The following is a 27,529-nucleotide window of genomic DNA, read 5'->3' as shown; positions in this document are numbered from 1 at the left end:
AAAATCAGAAACAACCACTTCTCGCGTTGCATGCCTTGGGGAATTGCACGCTGACATTAAAACCCTCAACAGCTGTTCACTTTGTTGCATTTGCTGCTCCTGCGTACGAAAAAGGTGTTGCAAAACTAGGCTAACTCCTAGCTCCTTGGTTAACACTGCGTCGTGACTACTTGATCTATGGGCCCACTGTTGAAACTCGGTCGCCTGTAGATCAACTCTGACTGAACCCTTGGAGCCCATTTCTTCAAGGGTGATGTTAGCCTTGTGAGCTAGGAACGTCAAGAACTCCGGAGTGCTGACCTGTTCTGGAAGGTTGATGGCAACGTCTCTGTCTTCCTGGCATGTCTTGGCGAGTAGATGGCCATCTTCGCGTTGGGCGATCGTGAAGAACACCCACATAGCCCAAAACTGTGCGACTGTGCCAAAATATAATGTTCCGTTTATTCTACCATCACTAACAGTCATAGTATGGTATGGTATGGTATGGTATGGTATGCCTTATATGATGGCGCAAAGCCACTGCGGGGGATTGGCCATTATTTGGATGGTATTAGGCAAGGTTTGTTAATACTAAAATTGGTAAAGTTAACTAACAGTCATAGAGAATGATACTTCGTCTTCTTCTCAGCCCTGTCCTTCTTTATTCTCGTTCACGAAGTCCATCTTCCTCCTTTTATGATCGTTACAATGATAATCTAGAGTGTGACGGAATCCCGTCAAGTCGAGACGGGACATGATCTAACACGGAGACCAACACCAACCACAAAAGCAATAGCAAGGTTAACGCTTCGGCTCCCACGCGGAAGTGTTGTTCCTATAGAGATCCAAAAGCTATGAAGCTGTCGCTTAGGTACGTCGTATAACGTAATCAAGACACATATAATGTATGCTCTCAGCAAATTATCATCGTTTCAGTTCAGAATGCCCACCACATTTTAGATGCGTAGCCACTCTAGATAAAGGCGCGTGGTTATAATGAGATAGTGTTTGCCTACGTCTTTCATCACGGAATCCCTTAGAAAATACTGCTTGCTTTACTTGAGGATATATTACAAGTGCACGCATTCCCCCCAAAAAAAGTTCGGCAGGTGTTACACTCTTGTAACACAAGAAGGCGAAGGCCTGCTGCACATTTGGTAATACTTGAAGTTATACAATCGAGGTTAGACTTCTTTGTAAGACATATTGGTAATACATGAAGTCATACAATCGGGGCTAGACTTCTTGCAAGACATATAGCTAGCCACAATGGGAAGTACCCGTGGGGCACTAAGGCGACCTCCTGAACGCCACATATGAACACGTAACGTGGTACCTGAACTGCGGCATGTTAGTGCACGCACTAGGCTACACCTTTGGTCAGCCAGATGGCTGCTACGTGACGTGTGCAATCACGCACGCACTAGGCACACCTTTAGTAAGCCAGAACCATGAAGAAGACGTGGCTCCAGGTAAGCGTGCTCATCTCGCACCCCGGAGACGCGGGTTCGATTCCCAAACAGACCGAAATGTACCAAATTTTCTTTTCAAAGCCATTTATTTACTTTGTTTACAGGAACCACCCTGAGAAATGTATCGTCAGTCCGAGCAGTCTTTGCGGCGTCGGTAATTTTTCGTCACGGCAACAGGTCACCGCCAAGGGCACGCAAAGGGCACCGCCAACATAGACACCTAAGGCTTTTCCCCCTTAATAAATACTGCGTTGTCTCCTAGATCCCCACTTCGCATTCCACCAGAACAACAAAATCACGCTCACCAGCGCCTTCGCCCGCCTCTCGGACATAACCGGCTGGATGAGCTTCGTGGTCAGAGTGAAGTAAGGTACCACCAGCCGTGACGTCACCCATGAGAGAAGGAACCAGAGGTGATGCAGCTCCGGGAAGCAGTCTGGAAACAATCAGAATGACCCTGTTCTGCGGACACATGTGATATCCTCGGCTAGTACGTTGTCAGAGTCAATTTTATATTTCTTTCGACGTGGTTTCGTCTGCATTGCCGATTACGTATTTTACGTGATGATTTATAAACATAAGTGCCATTAGAACAATCGAAATATTAAATGCGAAGCATTTCTTGACGAACATTTGCTACTTTGACAGTATCTATCGATCTATCTCGCCGCCTACGTCTTTGTGGTCTCATGGTCGTTTCGTTAACTTGGTATGTACCTAAATTGGCGTACTATGACAAGAGTATATGAGGAACATAAATGAGATGTCAGAACATGAATGTCATGTCATGCATGTCATGTAGGTCATGAAACAGCTGCCTACGTCCTGGTGCACTCGTGGTCATTTCGTTAACTTGGTAGGTACCAAAATTGGCATAGTATGACAGCGGTGTATGATGAGCATGAGTGATAGGTCATCACATAAATGTCATAAATGACATAAATGTCATGACATGTGTGTCATGTAGGTCATGACAATGACCCAGCAAAAAGATTAACACTCAAAAACCACTGAAATGGTTTCGGACGTGGGTACTAAGAGAAGGAAACGCTAAACGATGGTGGTAGAAGTCAGTTATGAGCGTGACTCAGCAAAAAAAAAAAAAAAAAAACGACAGATCCCACGCCCTGTGGTAATCGATGTTATGTGAGGCAGTGTGTGGGGAGCCTATCAAGTTAACGAAACGACCATGAGAGAACCAAGACGTAGGCAGCTGTTTCATGACCTACGTGGCACGCATGTCATGACATTCCTGTCATGAGTCCTCAGGAGTCCCTTTAGCTGTGTCTAAGAGACCTTAAGATGAAAGCCATAGCCATGTTCATGACTATGACTTCGACCATCAACCTTTAGCCTTTTCCTTCACTTAGTACCACATCCGAACCCATTCCCTTGGTTTCTGGGTGTTAATCTTTTTTCGCTGAGTCATTCTCAATTTGCTGAGTCATGGTCATGGCTATGACTTTTACCACGATCCTTTAGTCGTTTCTTCACTTAGTACCCACATCAGAACGAATTTCAGTGGCTTTTGAGTGTTAATCTTTTTTCGTTGAGTCATTGTCATTTATCCTCAATCATGCTCATGACTATGGCTTCTACCACCATCCTTTAGTGCTTTATTCACTTAGCACCCACGTCCGAACCCATTTCAGTGGGCTTTGAGTGTTAATATTTTCGTTGGGTCATTGTCATGACCTACATTACACGCATGTCATGACCTATCACTCATGTTCGTCATACACTCCTGTCATACTATGCCAATGTTGGTACCGACCAAGTTAACCAAACGACCATGAGTGCACCAGGACGTAGGCAGCTGTTTCATGACCTACATGGCACGCATGACATGACATTCATGTCCTGACATCACTTATGTTCGTCATATACTCTTGTCATAGTATGCCAATTTTGATACAAACCAAGTTAACGAAGCAACCATGAGACCACAAAGACGTAGGCGGCTAGATAGATAGATAGATAGATAGATAGATAGATAGATAGATAGATATATGGATGGATAGATAGATAGATACGGTCAAAGTAGCAAATGTTCGCCAAGAAATGCTTCGCATTTTATACTGTTATTCTCACTTTCAATTATGGTACCGAACTCTCTGCCTTCAACCAAATATATCCGGGACTACAACAGAGCTAACTTCAATCAAATTAACGTTGAACTCGCTGCCTTTCTTCAGCACTTCACTAGGATAGCCAAATCAAGAACCGCCATACAGAACTGGCTATCGTACAAAGAACAGATCATATCGCTGATGGAAAAGTACGTGCCTCTCGTGCGCATTTGCGGGAATTCCGATAAACCTTTTTTTTCGAACACATTGCGTAAGCTTTCAACGAAAAAGAAACGTGTGTTCCGCGAAGCCAAAAAAAAAACGGTGAACGCCACCTAGGTGGCGTTGGTAGTGCTTCTTGATGCCAGCGTCCCTTCGAATGCTGGCATCGAGGCGTCGTAGTACTGAGACCACCGAAGCGTTCACTGTCGGTGCGCGTTAAGGCCGGAATACATGGAGCGAATAACCGGCGTCCGAGCGAAGAACTTCGTCGGGCGGCGAACGTCCGACGGCCGGCGTCAAGAAATTTGCCGTCCGCAGCCGATCTGCCTGTCCAAACATTTTCGTCGGGCGAACGCCGCCGCCGGAAGCGTCTAGCGCGCAGCGGTGGACGACAGCCAATCAGGAGGCACTAGTTCCGGTCGCAATGCATGCTGGTGTTTCGCGCGCGCGCGCCTTTTCGCGTCGTCTGCAATCGCGTTGGTGTTGCCGTGTCTGCATGTCTCTGCACCGATTGAGTAGTTCCTAGTATGATCTCTCAGGAATCGCGTTGTATTTGTACATCCCATATCCGCTGATCTGCGAGGAAACAGACAAGCAGTGCAAGCTCTCTACAACAACCTTCAACAGAAATCTTCTGATCTCAGAGGCCACATGCTGTCGTCATGCCTATCTCCCGACTTCCCCGATAGATGGCGTTGGCATCGGATATTTCTTTCGCTAGGCTTAGACGCGTTCGAAACGAGAAGCGATCTCGAAAACTACTCAAGGTTATCCATAATACTCTGTCGTCGAAGCGGCCTGAGACTAAGCGAAAGCCGTTTACGCAGTCATTTGCTTCCAACTAAGTGAATTCTACAAGGACAACGCCAAATTCAGTTCGAAGCGGGCGGCCGGGACCGCCGCCAACACGGCGGCCAACGCGCGGCGGCGTTCGCCGCATGTATTGCAACACAGCAAACATCCTGCGTCGTGTCGCCGCGTCGTTACTTGACGCGTGAAGTTCGTCGAGAAAGTTCGCTCCATGTATCCCGGGCTTTAGTGTCATAATGCAGTACTTCTCTTTTCTGCTCATAGGCGGCGGCACCGCCCCGAGCAAGAGCGCGGGTACACGGAGGAGTGTTAAAAAAAAAAAAACCGCATATCCACGGGGTGAATAATGATGAGTGGGCGAAGCTCCGGAGGGAATCATCGGTAAACCGTGAATCTTCCGTGTAATTCGCCCAGTCTCGCCGCACTAAATCGAACGATTGACTTCCACCAATGATACGCGCCATATGTGACGTCATTCCTATTTTATAACAGCGCCCTTCATTATAATTGCACCATCTCCCGCTTAAGGGGACGCTAGCACAAACGCGTTAGAAACGTGCAGTACTCTAAGGGGAAGAGGCCACAGCGTCTTACGCAGCCGTTTACACATGCCGGAATGTGCACCGCGTTAGCCGACGCCATCAGCGTTTATGAATACGGGGGTAAGGCGGAGAGGCCACAGCGTCTTACACCAGCTTCTTGCACGGGCCGTAACGCGCTAGCACAAACGCGTTAGAAACGCGGTCTTTCGTTAATGTTGGATATTTATTGCCATCGTGGTGCGTCTGTCCTTGTGCGCTTCGTGGCGTAGTGGTTAGCGCCACGCGTTCAGAAGCGAGGGGTCCCTGGTTCGATTCCGCTACGGCCACAACTCTCGGAATTTTTTTTCTCATAAAAGTAGACGTGGCTACCTACTACGACGACTACTACTACTACAGAGGAGGGACAGACCCACACCCTAAGGAGCTTCGCCCCTAAAAAGTGAACTCTTCACAAAAGTGGGACACTTACGTCGAGGCTTTGCGCGAGTACACCTGCCTTTTGAAACATACAAAGCGTAAATTTTACCAGCAGGATCTGTTGAATGTCTTTTGCGATAAGCCCCGAAAGTTCTGCAATACACTAACAAACAAATCTGCTCCCTCACAACACATCGCCCTACTCAACCCAGATGGCTCCCAAGTTCCTGTTCATCAGCGCAGCGATGCCATAAATTCTTATTTTTGTTTCAATTTTCACTCAGGAACGTAACCAAGTAATGCCTCCCTTACCTCTTCACAAACTCACGCAGATGCCACCCATAACAATTACAGCAGAAGGTACTTATCGATAACTTGAAGATTTCAAATACTCCTGGCCCAGATAACACACCTGTTAAACTCCTAAAAGGAACAAAATCAATTTCCAGTGCCATATTGCAATTTATTTTTGATCAATCCATTACCAGCAGTTCGATTCCTAAAAAAGTAGAAGATCAGCCATGTCGTTCCGATACACAAATCTGGCAGCCGCTCCGATCCATCGAATTATCGGCCCATTTCTCTGACATGCATAGCTTGCAAACTCTTAGAGTATGTTATATACCCCCACGGTAGCTTCCCACCTGGATAACCACTCGTTCTTTTTTCCTAACCAGCATGGTTTCCGGCGAGGTTTTTCATGTGAAACACAGCTTTTCGAGCTCACCACAGACATTCACCTCAATCTGGATTCCGGCTTCCAAACAGACGTTATCTACCTCGACTTTTCAAAAGCATTAGATCGTGTATCCCATCGTCGACTATTGACCAAGCCTTCTGGCCTGTCCTGACTCTTCAATATTATCATGGATCTATAATGGATCTATGATAATATGAGAAAAATGATAACATTGAGAAACTATATGATAACATATAATAACATTGAGAAAACAATGGATCATCGATTGTTTTCTTACTAATAGGTCCCAGTACACAGTCATTGAAAACCGTAGCTCGGTTAGCAAGACCGTGAAGTCCGGCGTTCCTCAAGGTTCGGTCCTTGGTCCCCTTTTGTTTATACTTTTTATTAACGACCTCCCTAACGACTTTGATTATCATCCTCAGTGCGTTTGTTTGCAGATGACTGCGTCCTGTACCGACGGATAACATAGGAAAATGATCATTTGTCGCTGCAAAATGACCTTAACAAAATAACTAACTGGTGCTCACGCTGGATTATGGTAAACACTACAAAATGTAATTTCATGTGTATTTCTCGGCAGCGAAACAACAGCATTTACACCTATTCTCTCAATTCATCGGTCCTCTCAGCCACAGATACATACCGCTACCTAGGCATCGCAATATCTAACAAACTCACCTGGTCCGACCACTTCTCACAACTAGCGGCGGATTGTTTCTAGATCGCTCGGCTTAATGAAAAGGTCCCTATCAATGTCACCCGCTTCAATTCGAAAACTTGCCGATGAAACATTCATCCGCACTAAACTCGAATATGTATCACCAATTTGGAGCCCTCATCAGACTTACTTGATTAACGTATTAGAATCTGTACAGAATCGGGGTGCGCGATTTATAGCTTCATAATACTATTGGTGCACAAGTATCAGTAGCATTAGATCGTCTCTTAACCTCCAGTCCTTGTCAACTCGCCACACAATTGAACAACTGTGTCTTTTTCACCAACTCTACTACTATTTTCTCCAGCTACGTAATACACTTCTTCTTCCTCATCACCGCACTTCTCATCGACTTTTGAGCAGCTTAAGTGTACAACGTCTTCATGGAACTACCACCGCATTTCACAAATCTTTCCTGCCTATCACAATAGAGCACTGGAACCAACTGCCACAATCAATAGCTATTGAGCGCGATGGCTCAAAATTCAAGCAGTTACTGACAGTCCATTATCAAACATAATCACTTTGCTTACACCTGTGCCACGTCTTACTACTATTGCTTTATTTTTATATATATGTATTTATTTTTCTAGTTTTAGCGTCCATACAATTTTCGATATCATGACTACTCTGTATTTATGTTTTTGCCCCCCCCCCCCTTATGCCTTTAAGGGTTAATAAATGATGATGATGATGATGATGATGATGATGAACATTGCGCATACATATGTTGTGTCTTTATTCAGTTCGTGAGGACATCAATCCATGATGGGGGAAGTAGGCGGCGCCCTCTGGGAACGGTGGTGGAAGACTCACTGTGTGTGTATGTGCACGCGCGCGCGCGTGTGTGTGTGCCGCGGGAGTGAGCGGTCGTCAGGGCTTTAGGCCTAATAAACCTGACAATTTCTCTATCAATTGTTGCAGCAAAAGGGTCCAGGGACTTGAGAGAATTATTGAAATGCATGTTTTCTTTTTTTTAACGCCAACTTTTCCTCCCACTGTATATAGCCAAGTACGAAGCCACAGTCAAACGCTCACTCACTGGATAGAAAACTGATTCCTTGCAGGGGCACTCTCCGTAGCAGCGCCCCAGCACCGTCGCCCATCTGATCCAGGGGCCCTCCAGGAGTGCTCCGCTGGACATTGAGGTCGACGCCGTAGCCCGCCTTGAACATGGTGTCCATGGTGGCGCGCCTGAAGGCCTTCGACACCTCCACTGCCTCGTCCGCCGCCGCCTTCTGGTGGAGCAGCTCGATCATTGTGTCGCTGCATTCGTCCATAATGACGAAGATCTGCGGGATGTGCACGGTAGGCAGGCAGTTGAAGGAGCTAAATAGAAGCGTGAAGCTAAGGTCAGATAGGCAGATCAAACTGAAGTCTGGTAAGCCAGAAATGACACACTAACGAGAGGTAGTCCGCGCCGCCATCACGACAATTGGCGCACCGGCTCCTTCATTGAAAGTCCTGACGTCATGAACTTTGAAGCTACACGGTGACCTAGACTGCATAGACTACTTCATTTGTGTTTGCCCGCTGCGCTGGCGAGATAAGTAAACAATCAAATACTATTGCGTATTTGGGACGCTTCGACAAATCAGCTATTCCGTAAGTCTTGTTTTGGATCTGTTGTCAGACTCCTGTGCGTGTCAGGCTCTAAAGACCATTGTGGCGTTATCTAGAGCAATTAAAGAGGATATGCGACAGTAATGCTTCTAGCCGCTTTTCTTTTATTGCGATAGCTGTGAGACTCCAAGCGCATGTCTGCCACCGCCGTCGCCGTGATGTTCCGTATCAAGTCCAAACATGATAACATCGTCGCAGCGCGCCGTACGCTGTATGTGCGAGGAAAAGCTTGCGAGGGTCAGCCGACGATCGCGGCTCAAATCGCACGCGCGGGATGTAGGAAGGCTGGGCGGAAGCGCAACGTCTTATTTCGCGCGCGAGGCACGGGGGGGGGGGGGGGGGGGGTGAGGGAGGGGGCAGAGTGCACGAAAGTATGGTTAAATACTTTCTAAGCAGTGCACCTGTGACCTCAAGGGTACGCTGGTTTGGGCGATAACTTTAAATGTCGGAGTTTGGTGGCAATTTTATATAAATAATCGACCTCTCCTTTTGCTGATTAAATACATATAAAATTTTTAACGCATCATGTGCCTATCCAAACTCACTTGTAAGTTGGCATGTAATTGGCGTTCAACATTTCAGAGCTTTCTCAGGTGATTGCGTTCACTTACAAGGTATCTCAGCAGGGTTAATTAAAATATTTCGAACCCTTGGTGAATGTTTCTTTTATTTCCTAATGAGTCTCTCAATAAACTTTGTTTTGGCATACATGAACATTTAAACGTATGAACCTTTGGTAGAAATATTTAACCGCTGGTTTCTCCCGCTATGTACGAAAAGAATAGAGGCTGAAAAAAAAAAGAATGTGAAAACCTGTGCCAATAGGTATGAAACACATCTTACCGCTCTTCTCGCTTCAAGAAAAATAACAACAGCTCGACGTCCGCCACGTATGCTAACAAGTGAACGTTGAATTGTTGTCGATGCCAGTCGTGAAAATCTAATTTGGGACGAAGTGTACAGAGCAACACCAGGATTCGGACACGAGAAGGAATGACAGTCATACAGCGCTTACCATGAACAACAAACCTTTATTTCGCGACCATCTGCACTTGTAAATAGTCTAGACATGTGCATCACAAACCACTTGTTAGTACGTATTTTAAGCGAAGAAGCCCAAAACCAAAAAACAAAATATAAAGAAGAAAAAGGGTTCTAAAAACTTGCAAAAAGCCACTCACAACCACGAGCCATCGCGATACATTTCATTCGACAAACGCTTTGTTTATTGTTGAAGGCAAGCGCTGTTTGTCGTTCCTTCTTCTGTCAATGTTCTCGTGTGGCGCTACACACTTTATCCCCACTGCTTTTGTCTGGCGAACAAGCCCACAACGCCACCCAGTTAAACATCGAGGCGGTGATGTAGTAAGATGCTGAGTACCATTGGGCCTCTCATGTCAGTAACAATGAGAACACTTCCTGGTGGCTTCAATAGTAATAACAGGATGCCTACCTGCGACAGTTTCTTGGTGGTGAAGGCGGGACTGAGCACGGCACGCATCTCGCGCCAGCGGTTCACCGGAGCAGTGACGATGAGCCTCTGCCGAATGTCGGGCACGGCCTGGACCTCGAAGACAATCTGGGCGGGAATGACCGTGTGGGACCACAGAGTTTGTTCACAGTGTTTCGAGCTTTTCAAGATTCAGTAGGCTTGAAAAAGTCTAATTGTAGCGATGTCTTGATGATACTGCTAGCCAGAACTGCTGAAAGGGTCATTCGGTGCAGAGTGCCCTTTGGGTGAATTCTTGTAGTTCACCAATTTTGACATTTGAGTCACCGGTTTCAGGAGGCTAGCATTTCCTGCCGAATGGTGTTTGTGCGTGTGTGCTTAGGTGTTCATGCTCACGGTGCTTGTGGTGTTCAATCTGGTCTTGCACTCAGAGGTTTGACGCACCAACAAGCTCACCTCAAATTCCTAGATTTACAATTCGACACGCTCAATAAATTCGACCTTAGAGTTACTTCATTGCGTGCACAGAAACACTACCCTTCGTGAGCTACCTTTTTACTTCGCGGTGTGCATGAAAGCCATGAAGGTTGGTAGCAATGTCATATAGGCGCATCTGGTTGATGTTGTCTTTCTGCTGAGTTCGAGTGGAAATATACGCTAAGAAGCTTATTCCTGCAAGATGGAGTGACCGGACGGATCAATTACCCACTTTTGAAATCTGCTTCTGTGTCCTTGCCGCATCTAAATAAAGTTTTTTTTTCTCTCTCTCTCTGTATTTTCAATTCCCCAAATTCGTCTAGCATTCAAATGCGCGCCACTCACCCCTCGTTCGGTGAAATTGTGAAAATCTTCGATTTCCACTCTCTTCAGCAACTCTAGGTCGTTGACCAAGAGGAAAGGAATGGCACCGTTGTAGAATCTGCAAGTCAGCGAAGATGCCGTAGACGGCCTCTTAGGTTTTATTTCAGTTAAGAATGTCAACTTGTGCGCACTAAGAAATGGTAAAAAATATACAGTTGGCGGGTATATACGTTTCGTCGATGTTGGAGATAGTTATAATTCCTTTGATTTCCCAATTTCTGGCTCGTTAGCTGTAAAATTTCACGCACAGACTGCCTTTTGTAGTAGATTTCGAGCGATGGTGAGCCCCAGAACATGGTTTCGCAGCAAAGCCAGTTTCTGCAATACTGGGGCATTTCGTTAACAGGTATCCGGAAGCCTAAACGGATCTCTTATGTCAGCCAATAAATTCAATTTTTCCTCTTGCATAAAACAGATTTTATTCGAGCAAGCGCATCGGAAGCCTCTTGGAGAGAATCTCGGGACACATTACGTTTTTGCGTAGAAAAGCCTATAGTTGGTCTTTTCGTAAAAGCTCAATTCAGTCGGACCATAATGTTTTCTTCGGTCCGTAGCTATAGTTATTTCTCGAGAACTGAACGCTGCTGAAAACTACCGTTGTTATGGGGGTTAGGTACATATTTTTTCGACGTGCAAGGATCCACCCCTATAGTAAGCTGCCAAGCAAACATGTTTCGTCTGTCTCCCTCTGTCCTCACCGCTGGGTGCCCCATCTACCGTTCTTTAGGCCGTCTAAAGAATAAAATATTTAAAAACACAGTGAAGATGTGACTTTAAGACCTGCGGCATTCAGTCCCCAGGCCTCTGATGACCGAATACCGCAGGCCTTCAAGTCGTATCTCGCACTTTGCGTTTTTTTTAAATAATTTTTTTTCTTGCGACAGCTTGGCTAACGTTAGCTGGGACAGACAGTATATGCACTGTAAGACGAGGAAGCACGGAATAGGAAATTTCAAGTCAGCGAACAAAAAGCAAATGTAGATCTTCATGTATATGACCCAATATAGCGATAGATAATAGCGGTAGAATGTTACGTGCAACACACGCCGATCCACAGCTCATTGTTGATGCGTAGGCGTGACATCACAGAGCACACAAGTTATGTGCGCTTGGAAAACAAGTCGAATGTGCTAGGACCCCTGATCACGTGTAAACGTACCCGACAATATTCCCGTACTTCTTTATCCATTCAGCAAACATCGCCGCACCACCCTGTCAAGAAGAGGAAACAAAGAAAATGTGCATAATGTGAATAAGGCGCAAGTAGTTAAAATGTGCATAGACTTCAACGCGCTAATGACAGGCCCCCTATCTATCGTTCCCGCACATATATAGATACTCAGACTACGTGCTACAAAAAGGGTAAAAAAATGCCAGCACTGTTTCGAAAAAGTTATTGCAGTTGGTTTTCGTTAATTGAACTTTGGCTCGGTTTTGTTCTCTTCAAAAGTATCGTGAAACAACGTAAGACGTGCAGACACAGACACAAGAGAATGGAACAAAACAACACAAACTTCCCGTTTGTGTTGTCTGGTTCTCTTCTCTTGTGTCCGTGTCTGCCCTCCTTACCTTCTTTCACAATGAATCCTTACCAACTAGCTCAACTTTCTGTAGTTTTAACCAAAAGTTCCCTTTGTTTCAAAGATTTAAAAAAAATGAGCAAATTTTTTCTTTTGGAGAAAGTTAAGATTGGTATCTTGAACTGCAATGAGCTGAATATGAGTTTGACCCAGCTAGCAAGAATTTCTTTTTAGTTCTGAAGTTTAGCGTGCCCAAACCACGATATAATTATGAGCCTCACCGTTGTGGGGAACTCCGGAATAATTTTGACCACCTGGAGCTCTTTAATGTCCACCAGCTAGATGGTCGATACGCAAGTTCAGACAGAGAACGTTAAAAAGTTAAACCACATCACATGAGTTGTGCCACCCGAGTACTTCGCATTGCCGTAGATGTGTAGCCGTTCGTAGCCGTTTGACGTGTTATCTGCGTGGTTTCTTCTTCTTTTCTTTATTTCATTAGTACTTCGCTTGAACTGAAATGCAAAACCTTGCGACACGCTTTGCCTGGGATGTGCTCTGTGTTGCCATATGCGCGGCGGCGTTTTTTTTCCCTGCAATATAGCAGCAGAGTAAACTTTCCTTGTGGATTCGTAGCCCTGCTTCGCCATAACCTCAGGTATTGTTATAATGGGCCCTGGGCTGGGGATTCACAAACATAAGCTAAACTCGAAACTTCCCTGTGCTGTCTCTTTAATGAGCCCTAAACAGCAACAATAAATCTGTTTAGAGGGGCGAAGCTCTTCAGAAGTGGTAGTACAAACTGTGATGTGTTTCTGTTTACTTTCTATTGCTGCTAGTAGACCGGTTGAGATTCAACTGAATATCTGGAATGAATTTTGCCACAGCGTGCTCTTTCGAGATTCTACTTGCGCTAACTTAGACGATAAAGGATGCCTCTAGTAGCAGAAAAAAATAAAAATAAAAGTTTTATTTGCTCAAATGAAGCGAAATTCTAAGGTGAGTCCTTGTATCAAATCTTCAGTTCGTTATGCGCGGTGCCTTGGTCATTCTTTATAAAAGTGTTTATAGCTAGGCGCTGTGTTTCTATTAAGTTTCTGTTGAATTCGATATGCTTTCTGTCAAGATGCACATGAATGTCGCGCACGATATTTGTAAGGGATGCCATTGCCATTCCATGAATTTGGGATTTGAGATGTGATTGCACGAATTCACTTAGCCATCCTTTCTAAGCCACGACTGGTGACAAGTGGAGCAGAATGTGACCCTACGATTTGAGCGCCCAGCAACAGATGAGCACGGTCGTTAATTCATAGCACCGATTGGCACAACAAACCGCAGCTGCTTTGACACATGCGCTTCAGCGGGTTTTACTCGACGCAAAAGCCAAGGGCATCTGAACACGACAGTACCACAGCTACAGAATATGTCAACACTGCGATATGGCAGCTGCGGCGGGAAAATGAACCCATGACTTCGGAAGCAGAACACTATAGCCAAAGAACTGCCACGGCAGATATTAGCAGCTTTCAGAAGTTAGTTTCTATGTTCCCTTCTGTCTATCTGTCTGGACAGTCTGTCTGTCCGTCTGTGTTGTCTTGTGTCGTCTTGCCTTGTCTTGTCTTGCCTGCCTGCCTGCCTGCCCGCGCGCCCGCCCGTCCTTGCCTGTATTCTTTGGAGAACTTCAGCACCACGCCAACAATCTCGGAGGCTACACCCTGGGTTTCTGTGAACGTCACAGAAATTCTGGAATTGCAACTAGCCTGAGCAAGACTTGGCGCCATGGTGCTTGGGCTAGTGTTAAAATAAGGCCGTACTGTTATGTCGTTTAGAATGGTCTCTTTTCCTTGAAAGAAAGGAATAACGAAATTGGGTGTCCGAAGGTGAGATTTCAACCACGGTTCACACGCGTATTAGGCCTAATTTCTAACCATTAGGCCACAGGGCAGCCTATTAACGCGTGCTTAATTTTTAGCTCTGCTGTCTGCTTCACTCCTGGTACCCAGAGTTTTGAGTCGACTAGAATGCGCATAGACGCCTATTGATTAATTGATGTTTATGAAGTGCCCCTTGGGCCTTAAAGTGTCATAATTAATGTTTTGACAATATGTATATCTTGAAATGCCTGATTCCTATTGTGAAATTCATTGACTTACATCCTCAGCAGCTTCGCTAACCGTGGCCGTATTTTCGGCACTCGAAACATTTATATGGATTAGGCATGCATGCTCTTACACGGATGATTGTATATCCTGTTTCGAACGATTCTGGTAGCACAGTCGAGTCAAAGGTAAAAATCAAAGATTTGGTAGGATTTCCTTTGTTGGCACATTTGATCTTTATTCGTTGCGCTTGTACAACATTGCAATCTGCAGTCACCGCGGTTGGAACATCGCCGAATGCCATAATGTTGGAAACTTTTTCTTGTTGTTGACTATTGTAAAAATCAAGTAGGAGGTGATCGTTGGCAATTTTCTTAGCTTTGTAACCGGAACCTAGTGCGTCAGTGAGACATTTTGATCTTGCAACAACGAAGGGCGAACATGTTTTCACAACCTTTTCGGGATTTTCACTGTGCATGACGTGAAATCGCGGAAAAAATTCTTTATGCAGGACAAAAGAATTCAAACTCATCGCTACATCCACTTTTGAAGGAGGACGATTAGGTAGTCGAGTGAACGACTCTGAAGCCATAAATTCCAGCCTTACACCACCGAACCCAACAGGGCGACGCCATAAAACCTAAAGGCATCGCAGACGTTACTATATCTTAAAGTAACATGCCCAAGGCTTTAAATAACACATCAGGTTAACCTAGAGGAAAGATAGAATTTTAGAAAGAAAGGAAATGACGGGATCGAAAGGAAAGGTTATAGGAAACCAAGAGATCGAAGAGAGATAGGAATCGGCGATCACAGATTTTCCGAAAGTAGGTGAGTCCAGGGCACTCCGTGGTCCAGGGCTACCGTCTACGTGAGCCCGGTGAGTCCGGGTGAGCCCGGGCCTCCGCCGAGAGGCCTTAAAGGTCCTAGCACTCGGCGTCGGCACAAGCACTAGGATCCTCTTATCCACGAACACAGCTAAATCACGCATGCTAAGCGCGAGAGGGTCCGACTACCATGTGCTCGGGTCCATGTTGTCGCGTAACACCAAAGGCCTACTGACTACATACACCAGTTCGGGATCCATTGGCGCTTATAAGAGCATGAACGTGCCAAAAATAGCTTCTATAAATAATATCGACTCCTGAATGTACTAATGAAAAAAAAAACACACAGGGTGACAGTTTTGTGTGGCGGCACCTGGTGAAAACGAAGGAAACGAGCTCATTGCACGGAGGCTTTGAATGGTTCATAATTAGTTCTCACTGATATCATGCTTATTCGCTTGAGGGTAGTAGCACTTTGAGACAATAGACAGTTTTAGCAGAGCGCCGCTTACGCTCCGCTCCGCTCAGATTTCAGGCTCTGAGATATTGCAGGGAACTGCGTAGACTTCGCATTTGATAAGCACGTCTTGCCGAGACGCGAGCGACGCGCTATCAACTCGGCTGCACAACGACGAAGAGGCCAAGTAGACACGCTGTCCCGCTCCGCTCAGTCGGCTTTGTAGCGGAGCGAGGGATGCGGTCTTCGTTCCGCTGCCGGTATGAGCGCCGTGCGCAAGCGCATTGTAGCGTTCCCGCTAAGCGGTTGTGTGGCATTTGCTAGCATATGCCGGTCTGAGCGGGGCGGACAGCAAGCGCTCAGCTAAAACACTCTAATATAAACGCTCGTCAATGCTTAGAAACACGCGGATGCGTCTAAAAGCACAAGATGATTAATTCTTACCATTGCCACTATTTGGTCGTTGCAGCTAACGTTTTGAGGCAATTTAAATGCTCATTCGCGCAAGTAAACCGATAAATTAAAGCAAGTTTAGCGCGGGTGTGGACCAAACGACACTTTGCTTGCACCTTTTCCCACAGTGCGTAGGATCTGCATAATTTTTATCACTGCTTATTTTGTCTAAGTACATAAAGACACTCCGTGTTTTATTCCTATTTTTGACAGCATTCACGTGCCTCTTTACTCTCATGACCCATACACTATCAGGACTTGGAACATTACAACAGGTCTCGTTCATTTCGAAATGCTCGGCACTTACCCTTCGCCTTATCTCCATCAGATTCCCAAATATTAGGCTTGGTTCTGGCCCAGGTACGCACATGTCCTTGAAGTAGGAAAACTTCCTTTTGCGCCACCTGCAAATAAACAGGAAGGGAAAGAAATTGGCGCTGAACCCATCTCGCGAGGAATGTCGATGTTGATGGGATTAGAATTCAGCAAAGTAGCGACGCAACATGTTTCTACCACAGAGAAACATCATGTTTGAGGTCTGTATGCAGTCGAACTCGTCACCCTAGCTTCCCTCTGGACAAGCTGGGTCATCCGCTGGGTCAACCGTCAAGTCCGCGCGTGGCACTTGTGTGACTATACATTCAGAGAGGTTTGTCTGGATATATGCGACACGAGGTTTGGTTCTGCCCAAGCACTGGAGAAATCCTAAATGATTTCCTTTTGCTGTTGAACAGTGGCATATACTAAGTGGTGCATTACTAGTTACCCAAATTGGCATCAAAGACGTTATCGGAAGAATGGCAGGTACGCCGTGGCACATACCCAGGGAGTCAAGCTGGCGTCAAGGAGGTTTACTGAAGAGCGCCACATAAGCAGTGACACATACTCGGGGCTGTGCAAAGACACTTTGGAAATTGTATGACACGATACAGGATACTCGGGCAACACGTACTTGAGATACATATACAAGGTACTACCGCAATTAATGTATCCGACGCAATACTTTCCATTTGTATGTTAAGGTGCTTCGACACATTCGCAAGTTTCTTATTATAGATCTATATATTGCGGCAGCAAACGCGTATGCGCAAAGATGTTTACGTGGAAATTTCTAATCTCCGACCAACGTTGCTACATTTCAATGAAATGTCTGTTAGTATCTCAAAATTTTTGTCTTTCTTGCTCAAAGTATAATATTTTCATTCCGAAACACTTTATTGAGGGTGCTTTAGCTGCTTAACACGAAAGCTATTTATACGCTGCGCTGTCAGCGGCTTTTGCTTGTCGCTTTTGGAATTTATGGGAGTCGCTGCTCTGCGTGTGGACAAGCTAGTGGGTCGCCATCTAATTAAAATAACCTCAATAAGAAGCCTCTGCACATAGCTCAAATACCGCTTTGGAGTTTTACCTTTTCCGTAAACGTATTACCGTTTACGTAATACCGGATCACTGGACAGGTGTACAACAGCAACAACGCTGGTAGTGACATCTATAATGACGCATCGTGTGTAGAGAGAGCACATAAAGCTGCAATGACCTTTCATATTCTACTCATCTGCTGGCGTAAAGCGTTCGTTCGCGACATATTCATTCACGTGCAATCCTGTTACGATTGTCCGTACGCTTAGTGGCAGCAGTATCGGCTTAAGAAGCGGATTTCATCCAACGCTTATAGTTTCGCACGGTGATGTTGCAATAGCAGTGTCTTGTCTCTTAAGATACACGATACGTTCTTTCATGTACCGGAAATACAGATACTGATACACGTCTTGCCAGACGTATCATGATAGAGATACAAGATACTCAAAGAGTATCTAAGATAGTATCTAAGCTACATGCATCTTCGATATTGCCCAGCACTGCACAAACCTGATAACACAAGTTGGCGTTTAACTGATGAGCGGCACATACCCATTGCAACATACCCGGGGAGCTTTGCTGGTCCGGCGGTTGATTTTGCATCCGGTTCCCTCAGCTCGATGTCCTACCCATTAAAACACGGGCTACTCAGTGAACCAAGTTAGTGGGAAAACGGTTAGAAGCCCAGATGATAGATAGATAGATAGATAGATAGATAGATAGATAGATAGATAGATAGATAGCGCAGCGCAAGTAAAGCTCCTGGCTTTAAAGCGCAGGTGCGCGGCAAGTGAGCGCTTTGATGTTTGTCAAAGTCACAAACTCAACATGCTCGAATCAATGAATCCGAGCTACAGGTCAGCATGCTGCCGGGCAGCCAAGCTTGGGCGCGATGCACCCTCTTCCAGCGGCTCCGGCGTGTGCGATAGGACATCTTATAGTCCAGCGCCAGCCACGCTAGACTGTAGAGCGTCCCATTTTCGCCGACGTAGTGTCACTGCGCCACGCGTGGATCGCGTCCGCGTTAAGCCGGACTATATGTGCGCCTATAGCTTGGCCACCCCAATGCGCTCTTCTTCGAGCGGAGGTAGAACGCATCGAGGCTCTGCTTGTTGAATATAGACAACCAGATAGAGAAAACCGGCTTGACTCGGAGAATACTTTGCAATAAAAGAGCATCGCGGGCGCGCAACGGCGTTGGCACAGCGCACGAAGCAGCTAGCTAAGTATACGAACTCTGCCTAGCAGACATACAGTACCTGATAAACGGGAACGGTATACAAGCAAGGGAAGCAGACGATCCGAGAGCTGGTTTTCTGCGATCTTCAAAGTACGTCACTTTCGTTGACTAGTAATGGCGGCGTTCTTTTATTTCAGTTTTGGTATGAAAAGCATCGACTTTTGCGAGCGTTTTGTGAAGCACCCACACGCATTTCAAACGTAAAATTTTCCACAAAGTTAAATCAAATCACATGAGCTGTGCCACTCGAATGCTTCGCATTGCCGTAGATTGCCGTTTGGCGTGTTATCTGCGTGGTTTCTTCTGCTTTCCTTTATTTCATTAGTACTTCGCTTGAACTGAAATGCAAAACCTTGCGACACGCTTTGCCTGGGATGTGCTCTGTGTTTCCATATGCGCGGCGGCGTTTTTTTCTGCAATATAGCAGCAGAGTAAACTTTCCTTGTGGATTTGTAGCCCTGCTTCGCCATAACCTGAAGTATTGTTATAATGGGCCCTGGGCTGGGGATTCACAAACATAAGCTAAACTTGAAACTTCCCTGTGCTGTCTCTTTATTGAGCCCTAAACAGCAACAATAAATCTGTTTAGAGGGGCGAAGCTCTTCAGAAGTGGTCGTACAAACTATGATGTGTTTCTAGTAGTAGTAGTAAACACTTTATTTAGGTCCTGAGAAGCTAGGCAGGCGGGCCTGCTAGCCGTTGGCTAATCCCATGTCGGAACAGAGAGGCCGTGCCTCTCCGCTCGTACACGGGCCCTCTGGACAGCCAGGAGTTGGACGTCTTGTCTGGGATCTGTGATGGCTTTCGTCCAGTCTTCTTCTTGGTTAAAATCCTGTAACACAGGGCACTGCCAGAGCATGTGATTTAATGAGCAAAATTCAGTGCCACAATCTGGGCAGAATGGATCGATGTCGGGGTGAAGTTTGTTCAGAAAGCCCCTAGAGGGGTAGGACCCCGTCTGGAGCATGCGGAGCGTGCTAGATTGTGATCTGTTGAGCTTATTATGGGGGGAGGGAAAACGCTGCCTATCCCCTCTGTAATGTGATGTGATTTCTTGAAAAGTAACTAGAGGATCACTGTGGAAGAGCTCTCCCGAACTCACCCGAGACACCATCCCGTCACGGCATATGAAACCTCGCGCACGGTCGTGGGCTATCTCATTGGGGTTCAGGTGACCCGGTAATACGTCTGATCCCATGTGTGCTGGGAACCAGACTATGTGATGAATAGTGTCTGAGGGGGGTCTGCCGTCGAGAATCCTGGCTGCCTGTTTGGCTATCAATCCCGATGCCAACGCTCTAATTGCAGCTCGGGAGTCCGTGTAAACTGTAGTGCGTGTTGTATCAAGTAATGCGAGAGCTATAGCAGCCTGCTCCGCCACGTCGACCAATGAGGTCTTTAGCGAAGCTGCCGAGAGGAGATCTCCCCTGTCATTGACTATAGCTACGGAAAACTTGTCGGAGCTCGTGTGTCGCGCCGCGTCAACAAAGGTCTCCGTTCCGGATAAGTTCTTTAGGAAAGCCCTAGCTGTTGCCAATCTTCGACCTTTATTGTGTTGTGGGTGGACGTTTCGTGGAAAAGGGTCTACAATAAAGGAATTCATTGTTTGATTATCAAGTTGCGTGGTTTCTCCCTGATTAAAACTAGGACGGAGGCCTGCCGCATCCAACAGTCTTCTGCCTGCTTTGGAGTTCGATAATCTAATAATTTGTGCTGATCTTTGCGCTTCAATTAACTCCGAAGTGGTGTTGTGTACTCCCAACTTCATGAGTTTCTCTGTGCTAGCCGTGATTGGAATACCAAGCACCTTTTTGACACTTTTGCGCATGAGCGTATCTAATTTATCTTTCTCTGTTTTTGTCCAATTGAGGGCCGCGACTATGTAAATGACATGGCTCATGAGGAAAGCATGGTGAGCCCTAAGGAGTATATCCTCGCCTATGCCGCCTTTCTTGTTGGACACTCTCATAATTAATCTGAGAATGTTCTCTGTTTTCGTGGTGAGATGAGCTATAGACTTTGCGTTGCAGCCCTTCGAGTCTAATAAAAGCCCTAGAATTTTGATAGAGTCTACTCTAGGGATGGTATACCCATCCCTGGTACGAACGCTAATGGGCACCTGATCGAGTGGGGTGAGGCCCCTAGCACCTCGTCTAGCCCGTCTGTACAGCAGGAGTTCCGACTTTCCAGGCGATAGTGCAAGTCCCGTACCGTCCAGGAAAGACTCTGTAACGTCTAGAGCCTCCTGTAGAGCTTGTTCGACCGTCGCCTCCGATCCTCCGGAACACCAGATTGTAATGTCGTCAGCATATAATGCATGACCAACATTAGCAATTGTTGCAAGGCTTTCCGACAATTTGCGCATTGCTATGTTAAACAGAAGTGGTGAGATAACTGCCCCTTGGGGTGTGCCCCTTCTTCCGAGTGTGAAAGACTCCGACACTGATTGCCTCAACTTTATGACCGCCGTCCTGCTCTCAAGGAAAGATTCAACGAAGGAGAAGAATTTAACTCCTAAGTTCAAGGCCGATATCTCCTTAAGGATGTAGTCATGTCTAATTGTGTCGAAGGCCTTGGAGAGATCTAGTGCGAGTACCCCTTTTACATCTTTGTTTTGAGAGTCTATGATCTGCGTTTTGAGCAGGAGCATGACATCCTGCGTGGAAAGCGAGGGCCTCAAACCCACCATATTGTACGGGAATAGCTTATTCCGCTCGATATGTCTCGATATCCTGTTATGCACTGCATGTTCCGCTACTTTGCTAATGCAAGAAGTAAGGGAGATAGGACGGAGGTTCTCCAAGCTAGGTGATTTACCTGGCTTGGGGATTAGAACCACTGTGGCCTTTTTCCAACTGTCCGGTACGACACCCTCCTCCCATACCCTGTTTATCTCGTTCACTAAGGAATGAATGGCTTTGTCGTCCAAATTTCTTAAGAGCCGGTTTGTGACTCCATCGGGGCCTGGGGCAGACCTTCCGTTAAGATTATGCAGTACTTCCCTGATCTCAGCTTCCGAGAAGGGAGCGTCCAGCTCTGGGGCAGGCGCGCCCTCATATCGTGGGTGGGAAGAGCTTGAGCTTTGGTCAAGTGGAAGGTATTTGTTGGCTAGTTTCCTAAATATGGAGGCTTCTGAGATGCCGTCCATTAGCTCCTTATTAATAAGTCGGTCTATGGCTAGTCTCTGATTACCTTTCGATTGTCCATCGTCTAGGAGATGTTTGAAGAGGCTCCATTTACCTCCTTTTCGCATTTTCCCGTCCGCTGCCGAGCAGGCGTCCCTCCATTGCTGCTTATTTAATTCGGAGCAATGCTCCTCAATGTGCCTATTGAGCTCGGCGATCTTTTTCCGCAGTCTCCGATTGAGTCTTTGTGTTTTCCATCTCTCGAGGAGAGAGCGTTTGGCTTCCAGGAGGTGCGCTAACCTTGCATCCATCCCTGGGGCATTAAATTCTGTGACTATTTCCTTGGTGGCCTTCTCGACATCCTTCTGGATCTGTACAAAAAGTTCACTGAAGGTGTCGTATACTGCCTCATCTTCACCTCTTATTTTCCTAAAGAGGTCCCAGTCTGTGTATTTGTAGGTTTTGGGGGGAGGTGCTATTATTTCCATCCTGAGTTCTATTATGTAGTGGTCGGAGCCCAAGTTCTCCTGTAAGTTGGACCATTTCGCCTCCGCATTTCTAGTGAAGCTGAGATCTGGCGTCGTGTCTCTGGCGACCGAATTTCCCAGCCTCGTTGGGAAACGTGGGTCCGAGATTAGCGTTAGGTTTAGGTCTGTACTAGCTGCAACTAGATTGGCCCCTTTCTTTGTTCGTGCTACATAACCCCAAGCCGGGTGGGGAGCGTTGAAATCTCCAGCCACTATTAAGGGGTGCGATCTCGCGGCGGTTACGACTCTATTTAGGAGTGAGCGGAGGTTATGCTTATAAGCCGAAGGAGAGCTGTACAAGTTGAGAATGAAAATGTTACGCCGGATTTTGCCATTGGGGATGATTTCAATTAATTGTGCCTCGAGACCGGATCTCTTATCCGAGTTACAAATTTTGACTTCATGCTCTTGAAAAGAGATGTCTTTCTTGACAAACGTGGCGATACCTCTGCCATTTTCTCCCTTTTGGCTAACCGAACGGTAGCCCGATAGATTTACATTATCGCTGAGAGTTTCCTGCAAGAGCAGGACGTGCGGCATTGACGCTTGTGATTTGATGAGCTGCAGTAGAGCAGCTTTACGCCTTAAGAAGCTTGCACAATTCCACTGCCAAATAATTATGTTTCTGGTTTGTCCCGCCATTTTGAAATCTATTAAATTAGCAAAGCCTGCAGCGAACTCGTCTTATCCGGATCCTGCTGTACTTTCTTGGCTTTTCTTATGGTGCTAGCGGTGGTTGTCTTGATTTTGCTAGAGTCTATCATTTTCATTTTAGACTCGAGGATTCCTACTCTACGTGTCAGGTGGGAGATGTTCCCGTCCATGTGCTCGATAGTGCTTGATTGAATGGTTAAGGCCTCTCTCATCTGCTTGAGGGATTCCTCAATCGCCGCTAAAGACGCGAGTACGTTTGGCTCTGGCTTAGGGACCTGAGCGGGGGTCTGGTCAGTTTGCATGGCCTCTCTTTCCGTAGTCACGGGGGGAGAAAGAGCTTTGCGCTTATTCGACCCTTCTGCTTGAATCGGGATGGGTGAGTCTATTTCGGGGGGTTCACGTGAGTTATGGAAGAGCTCGAACTCGGACTTCAACGTTCGTAGTGCCTCTAAGTTCTGCATTTTCTTTCTTAAGCATTAAAATCTCAGATTGTTCTTTCTTATGCTCCGGCGAAATGCCCTGTGTTACCTTTTTGCCGCTTTGGATGTTCAGCCTAGCCTTGTCCGCCCAGGACATTGGTTCCTGGATTAGGACCCTGGAGCCTGAACGTCCTCTCGAACGGGATCGTCGGCTGCTATTGTCGCGCCCTCTGGAGCGTGAGCGCGATCTGCTGCCGGGGCGCCCCCTGGAACGAGAGCGGGAGCGCCCTCTAGATGCCGATCTATTGCGGCGGGGGGAGGAGAATGTCTTGTCTCCCGCCATTGCTTCTCCGCCTGCAGATGTGTCGGAGCCACGTGGACCTGACGCCAGCTGTGTGTGCTGTGCGCGCCTGCGGCGCCGCCGTCTTTGGCGCACAATGTACGGCACCTGAAAGCGCTGTCTGCACTTGCGGTCAGCCGTTTGGTCTGCGCCACCACAAATTGCGCACTTGGGATTGCATTGATGATCCTCTGATGGTGTCCGCATTCCGCATCCGCGGCATTTTTTCTGATCTTCGCCCTTCGGGCAAACATCGGCCCTGTGGCCCAATTCTCCACACGCGTAACAAACGTCCATTTGCCTGCGATACAAGGAACAAGGGTAGCGAACACCTTCACACAGGACGTTTTGGGGGACCTTTTGTCCGTCGAACAACACGATCACTGTTGGTGTCTTCTTGATTCTTCGAACACCCAGAGCGCCGGGGTTCCTCCGGTTGACGATCATCTCCGTCAGTTCTGCATCACTGAGATCCAGGTTGATTCCGCGGATCACTCCTTTACATGTGTCGTCGGACGCAGCCACGTAGGCCGCTACTGCTATGACGATATTACCCATACAGATCTGTTGGACCCTGGCGTAGGCGCGCGCGTTCGCCTCGAATGGCGTGGCAACCACAAGAATGTTCTGGAAGGGGTTCGTGCACAACGTGTCGTCGAACACCTGCTCCGCTGTTAGGGAAGCCGCCTTGGCTAGCGCACGCTTGAACATAATAAGGTCTGTCTTCTTAACATCCAACCCTCCACGAGGCCGTATGATGGTCTTAAAGTCATCCCTAGGAAGGTTCGGGATTCTGGAAGCTTCCACGACTCGTCTAAATACGTTCTGTGGGGCAGTGCGGCAGCCGCCACTACCGCTTCCTTTCGCTGACGTGGGCACGTTAGAATCAGCCCGCTCGGTGTGTTTCTTCTTCTTGCTCACGACTTTGATCCAGCCTGAGCACTCCCGCTTCCTCCGGATTGATTTCCATGCCTTCTACAACTGATGTGTTGGAGGCCATTCTCTAGCTCGACGACGCGTTGGGCCTAGGCTCGCCGCCCGCCCGACCGCACCGTCTGGTTTGGCACGTTAGGCGTAGCTGCGCGCCAACGTGGCGTGGGGTAAAAGGTCTCGGGGAAGACCGAAAAATCCACCCACCGGTATGATTCTGGTATCCGCTTGTTCCTTGCAACAAACTGCGTCGAATGATGGACAATTCTTGCGGGTTGAGGCAAAAAATCCGATCCAGAACGTTTCTAGAGACGGGAGCCGATGTGCTCGCACATGTGCGTTCGTAGTCGTCGTCTTCTTCCTGTCATGATGTGTTTCTGTTTACTTTTTATTGCTGCTAGTAGACCAGTTGAGATTCAATTGAATATCTGGAATAACATTTGCCACAGTGTGCTCTTTAGAGATTCTACATGCGCTGACTTAGACGATAAAGGATGCCTCTAGTAGCGGAAAAAATAAAAATTAAAGTTTCATTTGTTCGAATGAAGCGAAATTCTAAGCTGAGTCCTTGTATCAAATCTTCCGTTCGCGATGCGCGGTTCCTTGTTCATTCTTTGCAAAAGTCTTTATAGCTAGGCAATGTGTATCTATTAGGTTCTGTTGAATTCGATATGCTTTCTGTCAAGATGCACATGAATGTCGTGCACGATACTTGTAAGGGATGTCATTGCTATTCCATGAATTTGGGATTTGAGATGTGATTGCGCGAATTCATTTAGCCATCCTTACACTAAGCCACGACTGGTGACAAGTGGAGAAGAATGTGACCATACGATATGAGCGCCCAGCAACAGATGAGCACGGTCGTTAATTCATAGCACCGATTGGCACAACAAACCGCAGCTGCTTTGACATATGCGCTGTATCGGTTTTTACTCCACGCAAAGCCAAGAGCATGTGAACACAACAGTACCACAGCTGCAGAATATGTCGACACTGCGATATGGCAGCTGCGGCAGGAAAATGAACCCGTGACTTCGGAAGCAGAGCACTATAGCCACAGAACTGCCATGGTGCATATTAGCAGCTTTCAGAAGCTGGTTTCTATCTCCCCTTCTGTCTGTTTGTCTGTGGACAGTCTGTCTGTCTGTCCGTCTGTGCTGTCTTGTGTCGTGTTGTCTTGTCAGACCTTCTCTTTGAGATTGCCGAGAAAATACACAATCTAAGTGAGATAGGGCATGGAATAACTTTTCAGTCGCTTCCAAGTCACAGCGGAATTATCTGCAATGAACGGGCCGATCAAGCTGCCCGCACAGCTGATAACGAAAATCACCAACGACCCATACCACTTTTTAGGACAGTATGTCTAAATTATCTGAAACGGGGCTTCTTACGTGGCCCAGAATTCCGTTGCATTTGGCCTTTAAGGCCGGCGGCGGCGCAACAAGGCTCTACCATACGTTTGGGGTTTTCAATTTTAGGGGCGAAGCTACTTAGGGTGTGGGTCTGTCCCTCCTCTGTAGTATGTAGTAGTAGTAGTAGTCGTCGTAGTAGTAGGTAGCCACGTCTACTTTTATGAAAAAAAAATTCCGAAAGTTGTGTCCGTAGCGCGGAATCGAACCACGGACCCCTCGCTTCCGAACGCGCGGCGCTAACCAATACGCCCCGAAGCGCACATGGACACACGCACCACGATGACAATAAATACCCAACATTAACGAAAGACTGCGCGTTTCTAACGCGTTTGTGCTAGCGCGTTACGGCCCGTGTAAGAAGCTGGTGTAAGACGCTGTGGCCTCTCCGCCTTACCTCCGTATTCATAAACGCTGATGGCGTCGGCAAACGCGGTGTACGTTCCGGCATGTGTAAACGGCTGCGTAAGACGCTGTGGCCTCTCCCCCTTACTAGAGAGTACTGCACGTTTCTAACGCGTTTGTGCTAGCGTCCCCTTAAGCGGGAGATGGTGCAATTATAATCAAGGGCGCTGTTATAAAATAGGAATGACGTCACATATGGCGCGTGTCATTGGTGGAAGTCAATCGTTCGATTTAGTGCGGCGAGACTGGGCGAATTACACGGAAGATTCACGGTTTACCGATGATTCCCTCCGGAGCTTCGCCCACTCATCATCATTCACCCCGTGGATATGTGGTGTTTTTTATCTGTCAGTCAACCAGCACATTCGCCAACTGGATGGCAGGAGCTCTACGTTGACGACATCTTATCAATTTAAAGCAAACTGCGTGATACGCACGTGTACAGCGCCCATAGGACGGTAGCTGCCAAGACTAGGGAGATCCAGACGGCCATGCTCTTTTCCTCCAGCAGACTTTTCAGAAGGCGAGGACTGTTGACAACACCGACGCTACTGTGATCGACGACTGAGCTACAGGACTGATCTACAGGACTGATCTACAATTCGCGGTTCGCACCATGATTATCTGATAAGAAATGTGAAAGGAAACAGCTGTGTATTTGTAGCCGCGCCCGCATGGGAGCACCTGAATACCGAAAAAAAAAAACACACACACACACAAAATAAAGAGACTGCTGCACATGTGGCATTTGCCGGGACGGCACGATTCACTAACGCGTTACAAGTTTTTGCGCCACCCGTCGGATGCGACTGACGACAGAGTAAAACGTAACACCATATCGTAGGGTGGTTTATGTGATTGACAGATTTTGTAACTGATTGAATAATTGGTGA

At 46.9% G+C, this 27,529-nt stretch overlaps 1 protein-coding gene across 1 annotated transcript in view; it reads right to left on the bottom strand.

Annotated features, from left to right (window-relative positions):
- Positions 1-27,178, bottom strand: part of LOC119448902 (cytochrome P450 3A11) — a 48,742-nt gene extending 21,564 nt beyond the window's left edge. The window contains exons 1-7 of the mRNA XM_049666554.1: positions 27,074-27,178; positions 16,533-16,629; positions 12,026-12,078; positions 10,828-10,924; positions 10,009-10,134; positions 7,975-8,224; positions 1,757-1,887 (exon numbers count right to left, since the gene is read on the bottom strand). Of these exons, the coding sequence (XP_049522511.1) occupies positions 1,757-1,887; positions 7,975-8,224; positions 10,009-10,134; positions 10,828-10,924; positions 12,026-12,078; positions 16,533-16,629; positions 27,074-27,129 (810 nt within the window). The 5' untranslated portion in view covers positions 27,130-27,178. The remainder of the gene's footprint in view (positions 1-1,756; positions 1,888-7,974; positions 8,225-10,008; positions 10,135-10,827; positions 10,925-12,025; positions 12,079-16,532; positions 16,630-27,073) is intronic.
- Between the last annotated feature and the right edge of the window lie 351 nt (positions 27,179-27,529).

The sequence above is a fragment of the Dermacentor silvarum genome, chromosome 4 (genome assembly GCF_013339745.2).
Source record: "Dermacentor silvarum isolate Dsil-2018 chromosome 4, BIME_Dsil_1.4, whole genome shotgun sequence".
NCBI classification, from domain to species: domain Eukaryota; kingdom Metazoa; phylum Arthropoda; class Arachnida; order Ixodida; family Ixodidae; genus Dermacentor; species Dermacentor silvarum.
The sequence above is the reverse complement of the archived record's forward strand: the minus strand, read 5'-3'. Positions and strand labels throughout refer to the sequence as shown.